The sequence below is a fragment of the Fistularia commersonii genome, chromosome 11 (assembly GCF_037954325.1).
Source record: "Fistularia commersonii isolate RoL2024-O1a breed Wild chromosome 11, RoL_Fcom_v1.0, whole genome shotgun sequence".
Lineage (NCBI taxonomy): Eukaryota > Metazoa > Chordata > Actinopteri > Syngnathiformes > Fistulariidae > Fistularia > Fistularia commersonii.
In genome coordinates this window covers 20,007,099-20,017,045 of record NC_141294.1, presented here as the reverse complement: position 1 = coordinate 20,017,045, position 9,947 = coordinate 20,007,099, and the positions used below count along the sequence as shown (strand labels likewise).

Here is a 9,947-nt window from a genome sequence, read left to right as displayed (position 1 = left end):
AGGCCCAACGTGACACTGACCGGTGCCAGTCACCTGACTATCCCGGAAGTCAACAAATCGTAGGAGAAACGCAAACTTCGCATAATACTTGGTTGAGCTCAACTTGTCCGTTTTTGTTCTATTTTTTTGTTGATGAATTAGAATTATTTCTTTAAAAGAAAACAAGTTTAAGGAAGCCGAGTATTTGACCAGTTTTGACATGTTTGTTTTTATTGTTCATGCGTTAGTTTAGACGAAAATTGTCGCATTCAAAATGCAAAGCGAATCTCCACTGTCGAGCATCAATGTGGTGCTGGTGATGGCTTACGGCAGCCTGGTGAGTGCAAAGCCTTGGATAGATCGGAGTTTTATTTTAGCTGAGTCACAAATAGATGGCAACAACCATTAGGCTCCCGTAAGTTTGTTTGTTTTGTTTGTTTGTTTAGAAGTTTATTAGGACAGAGTGCAATTACATTAAGCACAGAGGCAGAGATGTTTGTACCAGATTGTAGCTCATAGCTAATTTCCATTTGTAGTCCTGGACAATGCAAATATAAAACTGTACAAAATAGACAATATATATATAATATATGCAATAAAATATCTATGCAATACATAAACAGGCAATAAAATGTGTGTTTTGCGAGTTGAAAGTGCTATTGTTGTGATATTATTACTTTGGTCACCTGGGGTTACCCTTCTGGGTAATATCTGATAGCAAAATACCCATCTGGCATTGTTAGTGTGAGCATGTTTGGTGCTCCAAAATCCAATTTTTAACGGCTCGTGTAAAGGTGTGAAAATCAGTCATGTTCTTAAGATTGTCTAGAAGCCCATTCCATTCTTTCATGGCTTTACAGGAAAAGGCAGATTGAGAAAAGGCAGACTTTCAATATTTAATATAATATAAGTTTAATATTTGCAGGTCCTCTTTGACGACAGATTATGGCAATCTTTTCGGAGGCTCTTCTGGACAGCAGGACTGATATAATGTTTTGTCTTTTTTGGGCTAATTTACGGCTAGAGTTTTGTCAAAAGTTTACAAATTTTCTGGTTTCTCCGGTTATTCCGGATTTGATTAGGGATTTTTCGGGAACATTTGTTTTTTTAGTTTGCTTTATGTTACACACATACTGACGAGTGAAATTGTGTTACTTGAAGACCCACAGTGCATTTGATGAATTTGTTAAAACTCTGAAATAGAAAAATGGCATTGACATGTATGCAAAAGGTTAAAACAAGAATATTTAAAAAGCAGCTAAAAAATAACAACTAAAGGTTCACAACATTTCAAAGTGGCAAAATAGGGCTAAGAGAATAGTCCAATAAACCATTGGTTGACATGTTTTGCTCCTGTTCTACTCTTGCTCAGGTGTTTGTATTACTGTTCATCTTTGTGAAAAGACAAATAATGCGCTTTGCCATGAAGTCTCGACGAGGGCCTCATGCTCCCCTTGGCCACAATGCTCCTAAGGTAACAGTTCAGCCACAAGCACCAGGGGTGCCAAACTCAGATTGGCCTTGGGGGGACGGGGCTCTAAATTAATCCTGATCATGTCTCATTGGATGCTTATCAAATAATTTATTTCAGGCAGCTTAAATTAAGTTGTCTTTGGGGCTCCTGCTGTGTGGAGTTTAACTTGTTACATTGTTACCAATGGATATCTTTGTGGTGATTTGCTGCAGGAACTGAGACAAATAATTGAAGCCAAACTGAGCCAAGTCCAGAAGATCCACCTTGAGCCTCGTCTGTTGTCCGCGGATGACGAGCGGTTACAGTCCGGTCATAGTAGTACACAAACACAAGCTTCAAAACTGTACAAACCTGCACATATATAAGTTGTTGGACAGAAGACTTGGTGTGTCTATTGCAGGTTGCTGTGATTATCAGTACAGGATGAGAGCACTGGATGCCATCCGGGACACCGGTAAGATGCCCAGCTGAATTTATTTCCAATCCATTTTCGATTATAATTCTCCTCAGATTAAATCAACACTGATCTCTTATTAAGACTTTCCCTTCGAGGAGCTGGGAGGGACATCCGCCGCTCTGACGGGTAAAGGATTTCGAACTTGGCTTCTGCAGCTTAGAAATTCCAACTGCTTCTTCCACGACAGCCAAAGATCTCTGATTGACACAGTGCTGGACGGCTACAACAGAGCACGCCACGGTTCAGAGGTCAGCACTTTGGTTACACCTACTCACACACCTATGTGCATGTCATGACAACAAATCTCTTGTCTCCTGACCACTGAGATTGGCTCCAGACCCCGTTGCAACCCTGAGTGCAGGATTTGTGATATATGTAATGAATGAGTGAATCAATAATAATAATAATAATCAGTGGCAGGCTGTGCATTTTACACCTTGGCCTTCAGTAGTGCTCCGAATCAATCCACCCCCCAACAATTAGTTTATGAGTAAATTAAACATCTTATTATGCAGAAATGCAGTACAAAGAGAGGTGCATCACCAATAGATAACCCGTAGTGTTAAAATTCGCATCACATGACAACAAAGGGATACCTAACTCTTCCACTGACACCCCCCCGCATGTAATCGATCACGCACCCCGCGGCTTTGTCCAGGGTGCGGCCTGGCACCCCAAGTGCCCAAATTCCAAGAGTGTGTAAAACAAGTCCTTATTAGGAAATAAACGCGACCGTTGAGGCTTTATCTTCTTTTGGCTTTTCCCTTCAGGGGCCGCAACAGCGAATCAACTTTCTCCATCTAACCCTATTCTCCGTAGCCTCCTCTCTCACACCATCTACCTTCATATCCTTTCTCACTACATCCATAATTCTTCTCTTTGGTCTTCCTCGAGACCTCTTGCCTGGCAGCTCCAATCCCAGCATCAATCTACCAATATATTCTCTATCCCTCCTCTGTACATGACCGAACCATCTCAGTCTGGCCTCTCTGACCTTCTCTCCAAAACATCTAACATGTGCTGTTCCTCTGATAGACTCATTCCTGATCCTATCCATCCTAGTCACTCCCAAAAAGAACCTTAACATCTTCATCTCTGCAACCTCTATTTCTGCCTCCTGTCTTTTGGCCATTGTAACAGTTTCTAGGCCATACAGCATCGCTGGTCTCACCACTGTCTTGTACACCTTTACCTTTTATTCTGGCCGATAGCCTTCTATCATATAGTCCCCCTGACACTTTTCTCCACCCATTCCAACCTGCTTGGACCGGTCTCTTCACCTCTTTTCCACACTCTCCATTGCTCTGGACTGTTGACCCCAAGTACATGAAATCCTCCAGCTTCTTGATCTCCACTCCCTGTAGCCTCACCATTCCACTGGAGTTCCTCTCATTCACACACATATATTCTGTCCTGCTGCGACTAACTTTTATTCCTCTCCTTTCCAGAGCATACCTCCACCTCTCTAGATTTTCCTCTCCCTGTTTTCTGCTCTCACTACAGATCACATTGTCCAAGTCTCCTTGTCTACTTTCCTTCCAGATGACATGCCAAGTACTCTTCTACCTGTCTCCCTGATAACACTAGCTGTTTTTGTCCAATCATCTGGAAGCTCACCCTGACCACCCAGACCCTTTCTCAACTCTTCCCTGAAAACCATGCAACACTCCTCCCTTTTCAGCTTCCACCACTTTGTCCTCTGCTCTGCCTTTGTCCTCTTCATCTTCCTTGTCACCAGAGTCATCCTACAAATCACCATCCTATGCTGTCTGGCTACACTCTCACCTACAACTACTTTGCAGTCACTGATCTCTTTCAGGTTACCTCATCTATACAAGATGTATTCTACCTGCATGCTCCTACCTCCGCTCTTATTACCCTATGTTCCTGTTTTTTCTGGAAAAATGTGTTCACGACAGCCATTTCCATCCTTTTTGCTAAATCTACCACCATCTGTCCCTCTGCATCCCTATCCTGTATACCAAATCTGCCCATCACTTCTTCCCTCTATTGCCTTCACCAACATGCCATTGAAGTCTGCACCAATTACCACTCTCTCATTTCTGGGAATATTCTGCATCACTTCATCTAACTAATTCCAGAACTTCTCCTCTTCAGATTCACATCCCACCTGCGGGGCATAGCCACTAACAACATCGAGCATCACACCTTCAATTTCCAGTTTCATAGTCATAAGTCTATTTGACATTCTTTTCACCTCTAGGACGTTCCTAACAAACTCCTCCTTCAAGATAACTCCTATTCCATTTCTCTTCTTGTCAATACCATAATAGTACAACTTAAAGCCTGCTCCTAAGCTTCTAGCCTTACTACCTTTCCACCTGGTCTCCTGGACATACAATATATCCACCCTCCTTCTCTGCATCATGTCAACCAACTCTCTACCTTTTCCTGTCAGTCCCATGCTCTTTCCTTTCCTCCTCTCTGTCTGCCGCTGAACACGCACTACTCCTCTTCTTCTTGTTCTTGTTCTTCAAACCACAGTAGCCCAATTTCCATTAGTACCCTGTAGGTCATCAGTACCAATAGCGGTCGTTGTTAACCCGGTCCACGACCAATCCGGTATGATATGGTTATGGTTGACTCGCATGTTTGGTTTTGACAAAAGTTTTTTACGCCGGATGCCCTTCCTGACGCAACCCTCTGCATTTATCTGGGCTTGGGACCGGCACAGGGAGACACTGCTCCGTGCCCCTCCAAGGCAGGCTTGGGGAGACACGGGCCAGTACCAAGTTCCAAGAGTTTGTAAAACAAGTCCTTATTAGGAAATAAAGCCGACCATTGAGGTGGGAGGTGGGTGTACCACATAAAGGGTGCAAAATCAGCTGAAATATCTCTCATCAGCTAATTTCATCATGGAAAGATCAAGGCCAGAACTTCCTCACCTGCACATCTGCTGGATGCATCTCAGCGGATGTCCAGAGAGGGTGAACGATCATCTCGGGGTTACATTCATTCTGGCCTGGGATAACTTTTAACTGTATTACCTGACTTTGAATAAACCATTCTTGCTTGATCAGTTCCTGACCATTGTGCCATTTTTCCCCGAATGAAATCTGAACACACCGGGACAACAAAGTCCAGTCCTGTGGCGGGAGCCACAAAAACGGACAATAGTCACAATAAATGCCTTTATAGCAAACAGCTGTGACACATAAAAAGCACCAACAATAACCTGATAAACTTGCAGTATTATTTAGGAAAATAGCAGGATTTTACTCACCAAAAATTATGATCATTTGTTGTTAAAATCCATCCTCCTTTCTTTCCTCAAAAAGAGTTCAATTATTCTATCGTACCGATTATCTGTACGCTTCAGCTCCAAGCACTTCCCAGAAAAACAATTTGCGGTGTACCTTGAAGCCTGTGAACCAGGGGTACCGGTCATAGTTCCTGGCTTGAAAATGTCAGACAAATCCTTTTCCTGGTTGTGACAGGTTCTCTAGCTTAGGAGTTGCCCAACCTTTCTTTACTAGCTTTTATTCAAAACTCCATCTTGAAAATGGCATTAACAATAAATTAGCAATTAAATCCGGTTCTTCTCCCCCTGCAACCATTGTGGGTTGACAAAACCAATATTAAACAAACAAACTATATTTCTGTTTGCAGCCTGCTAGCACGCTTCTCCTGCTAATTCACTCATCTACTCTCTGACTATCCGATCAGAGGCTGTTAATACCCTGATGTTGCTGTGGCCTGCTAGAAGGCTATGATGTCGCCAACTCAAAGTCTGATTGGTTGAAGCAACAGCTTCATCGACAATTATTTTCATTGTTAAATAATAGAAAAAAATATATATAATTTTGTTGTATACTGAGGCTAGCCAATATTTTTGTGTTTGATTAATACTCTTTGTATGCCCATATCTGTACAGTGTCCTTGAGTATCAGGAAAGGCGTCTTCAAATAAAATGCATTATCATTACTATTATTTGTCAATCATAAGAAAAAAGAGTCAGTTTATCATCAACACTCATTAACACAAATGAAAATGGTAACTCCAACAGTCCAGTGGTCTGGAATGAGTATAAAATTGCCTAAAACATGTCTAAAAATTACAGTACCTTAGATTTGCAGGAAATTATTTGAAAGTTGGCCAGAACTGATACAAAAATAAGGTTAACAAGTCTCTGCAAACTAAGTGACAGACTGTAGATCTTGACTCTTATGTTCAAAATGGAACGACCAACACCGTTAAATCCATCAAGGTGAATTTTCAATGAAATACAAAAGTGGAGCAAACCCACTGATTCAGGCAGTCAGTTGAGGGATTGCTGATGGAAAATGTCACGTGAACAGAGGAGACGGATGCAACAAGCTTACCGAAGCAATGCCCAAATAGCATCATGATACTAATTCTTTCAAAGCATTACCTAAGTGTCTGTAACATCCAATTATAACCCAGCTGTAAAACAGCCAAGATTCCTTTCGTCCAAATAGACTTCAGGGGGTATCCAGACTGTCCACCATACATTGTCTTGAGGAGCTAGGCTGTCACTCCCGCAGGTGACCATTTTGTGATTTCTACATCATCACCCTAACTCAGAGAAAAGGGGTCTGGTGTTTTTTTAACACGTATTTTCTTTCTGGCTTGGTCGTGTGCAAGATCGTCTGTGCTCATATGTTGTTCTTAAACACAGCATGAATATTTTTCTTTGTGCTTCAATGAGAATGAAGTATTTGAGGACTATTGTGTATGACCTCACTAACTGGCGTGTTTATTAATGTCTGTAGGCTTTTGGTGAAGCAGACTTTTTGAAATACCAGGAAGCTCTAACTGAACTGGCTTCTGTGTGAGTAACCACACCCCCAATCCCAACTGCATTGTGTTACATTTAGGTCAGGGGTCTTCAAAGTGGGAGGTGGGTGTACCACATAAAGGGTGCAAAATCAGCTGAAATATCTCTCATCAGCTAATTTCATCATGGAAAGAGAATCATGTTAAAAATGAACCTGAAAATTTGCCTGAAAATGAATCATCAAGAAAGAAACAATAATGCTGAAAGAAATCCTTATTGAAATTTGCAAAAACTATATAGAAACAACCTGATCACTGCAAGAAATTGCCTTGAAATAACATTCCTAAAAAATGAATAACAGTCATGGAAATTACCAAGTGAACTCAGAATTTGCAGAAATGGCTTGAAAATTAACAAAAATAAATACAATGTTACGAATATTAGGAAAATGGATGGAAATCAATTGAAATGGCCTGTGATCTAGAAACTCCCTGTCATTCTGCCCTTCTAGCTATGTTGTTTGTTCAAGATTGTGGTGAAGGGGGAAAATCAGTGGTCGAAGCTTAGAAAAGTTATCAAGTGAATTTTGTTAGACTGACTGGCTCGTATTTGCTGGCATCTGACAAAAAAGTATTATCCAGATAAACTGCTTTGAATTCTGGGGGATCAAATTCCTCAAGGTCTCATAGGTGTTGAGGAAATAAGCAGAGTCCCTTAAATATTCCACGTCCAGCTTTTCAACCTGACTTACACAAATCCTATTGTGCACATTGATTTAAAATCGCATCCCTCTCATCCCTCTCCTAGTGTGAAGGCTCACAGTGCCAGTGCTAGTGCCAGCACACCAAGCCAGAACCACCAGTCTGCTGCCAAAGACTTGACCAGCACCTCAGACTCTGCGTCCTCCCCGAACCAGAGCACATACCTAGTAATGGCTTCACAGCAGCGCAGCAAGCGGCCCCGGAATTTTCTGGAGCTGAAGAACTTCAAGGACAACTATAACACTTTGGATAGCATGTTCTGAAGTGCAATGAAAAAAGGTGCATCAAGTAAAAGGAAGTTCCTCCAGGAGTCAAAAGTGCCTGTGGAATGATAACAGCTGCTTGATGGTGGTTCCAGCTTGACCTGACTAAAGCACTGCCTCTTAATCTCAAACACAAGCATATTGGATCGTTTAGAGCACACATTTCTCTCCTTATACACTCTTACATTTGGTGTGCAATCCGCTACCATTGGGTCAGTGGTGTCAATGACATTTTGAAGTAGAGCGGGATTATGGGTAGAAATGTGTTGACGGGCGATAAGACCAACAGATTTATTCCTGTCACATTTATCTGTATGTATTCTTGTTACTTCATTAGAACAGAGAACAGCAGATTAGCTAGTGCTGGGTTTCACAGCACAGTCCTGTTTTGGTCAAAACTGTGGCATTAGAAATAACTGAGCTTATAGAATGATGATGCTGTGATTTACACACACCTGAGAGATGTGACTGAACTGGCAACCAAATCAAAAACACACTTACCTTGAGCACTGTTTGGGTTTTGTTTTTCTTCAGCACTGTTGTTAGCTTCTTTTTTTTTTTAATAAGGCCTATTGCTTCTGAACATTCAGATCTGTAGTTTCAAGTCAAAAAACAAAGACCTACATTTCTGAAGGTGTTAGCTTCACGGTTGAAGCTGCAGTTGGAATAAATTAAAAACAAAACAAACACGAAAAAACAAAACAAAAAAGATAGAGATTTGAACCACTGGACTAGCTGGAGTCGATATAGAAAAATCTGGGAAAAGGTCAATTTAACTCCAGAAAACATAAATTTTAGGTCAAAAAATCACTTTAACAGCAGAGATACCTCAGTATAATGTCAGACAAATACCAGACAGATAACTGATTTGTACTTCCAACCAAAAGTTTAACTGGAGAGGATATTGAAATTTCACTCTGTGATGTAAAAACAAGCTGATGTCTGAGTAACGGCCATCCTGACACTAACGTCACAACCTACGTTCAACCAAATATCAACAACTGAGCAAGATTGGCATCAAGCTAGGCGTGTTCACACGAACTGATCAGATCTGTGATCCACAAAATAGTGATCAGTGATGCTTTCTTGTGTGATCTGATATTGGCCATAGGAATCAATAGCCCAAATCAACTTTTCAAAACAAGCAAGCATCATGGCATCCACCTCGTTCTGACTTCCCGTGATGCTCTAGTGCTCTGATTCCTCAGGTTTCAATGGAATGTTTTAGTGTTAAAATACTTCAAGTTGTTTTTATACATATTACCACAGAAATGTTACACATCACAACCTAACTTCAGTGTTATTGTAGTTTACTCCAAGACCTTAGTGCTGGAAAATGTCCAGTAGACAAAACTGGACTGAAAAAAACATGATGCAGGCAAAGAAATCAGACAATCACCATATTGCACAAATATAATGGCCTATGCAGAGTTTCAAAACCTACCAGCTGCATTGTTTATAATCAGTTTTTTTCTGTTTACAATTATACCTATCATGTTTTTAAGCCTTAAACCAATGTTTAACTGAAGCCATATGTGATTTAACCGTTAAATTTCATAAATGCAATGTAATAGAAGAGTATTTCACTGTAACTTGAATGTGAGAAACTGCATCTCTATCAATTAGTTATCTGTAGCAGCATTTGTTTACGGTCTGAATTTTATGTGATTATGTTGACTCTAAGATGCCAAACAAATAAATAAGTTCCGTGGGATGGCTATGTATTAATTTCTGGATTAAATTTCCAGCATTTATTAAGTGGTAGAGTGACCTCTACAGACATTTCTCCTTTCCTTAGTACAGAAGATTTTACATCCAAATCAAAAATGGTACAGCTGATCAAGTAAAGTAAGCTTTTGGATAAACATGAAATTGATACACATTAGCAGTGATATTTTCTTCGGGATGAAGTTGCAGAGATTAACAAACACTAATTAAATTATTTTTAAATTTTATAATATCAGTAATAGCTTTGATAAAGAGCTTAAAAGATTTTACTTCAAGAGGTAGCTACACACTAAATTGTACATTCATTCTCTCATTCATCTACTATCTATCCTGCACTTGAGGTAACAGGGATGCTGGAGCCAATCCCACCTGTTATTGGGCTTCTCTTCCTTTTGGCTGTTTCCCTTCAGCTGTGCCATACCTCAACAGGGATATCATCAGGGCCACCTGCCTTTTCACTCACTCCTCAGCCTCTTCACTGTCCTCCTCACTTCACCTTTTCTAATCTCTGCTACTCTGTGGGCCA

General features: G+C 40.7%; 1 protein-coding gene across 3 annotated transcripts; it reads left to right on the top strand.

Moving 5' to 3' along the window:
• The first annotated feature begins 35 nt into the window (after positions 1-35).
• Positions 36-9,393, top strand: LOC147230034 (lipid transport auxiliary protein 1-like). Of its 3 annotated transcripts, none has more exons than XM_086155776.1 (7): positions 36-316; positions 1,352-1,453; positions 1,666-1,762; positions 1,854-1,907; positions 1,992-2,158; positions 6,665-6,723; positions 7,477-9,393. In XM_086155776.1, the coding sequence occupies exons 1-7, from the start codon at positions 254-256 to the stop codon at positions 7,691-7,693; spliced, it is 759 nt and encodes a 252-aa protein (XP_086011902.1). In that variant the 5' UTR covers positions 36-253; the 3' UTR covers positions 7,694-9,393. The 3 variants fall into 3 exon arrangements, with proteins under 3 accessions (XP_086011902.1, XP_086011904.1, XP_086011903.1); XM_086155777.1 differs by having other exon boundaries at positions 261-394; XM_086155778.1 differs by lacking the exon at positions 1,352-1,453 and having other exon boundaries at positions 59-316.
• Positions 9,394-9,947: the final 554 nt, after the last annotated feature.

Bases quoted from the DNA above. Each gene is read 5' to 3' on its own strand.
- LOC147230034 (XM_086155776.1), top strand. From the start codon at position 254: ATGCAAAGCGAATCTCCACTGTCGAGCATCAATGTGGTGCTGGTGATG. The intron at 1,763-1,853 runs GTCATAGTAGTA...TGTCTATTGCAG, and splicing joins TGACGAGCGGTTACAGTCCG to GTTGCTGTGATTATCAGTAC. The intron at 2,159-6,664 runs GTCAGCACTTTG...TAATGTCTGTAG, and splicing joins GAGCACGCCACGGTTCAGAG to GCTTTTGGTGAAGCAGACTT.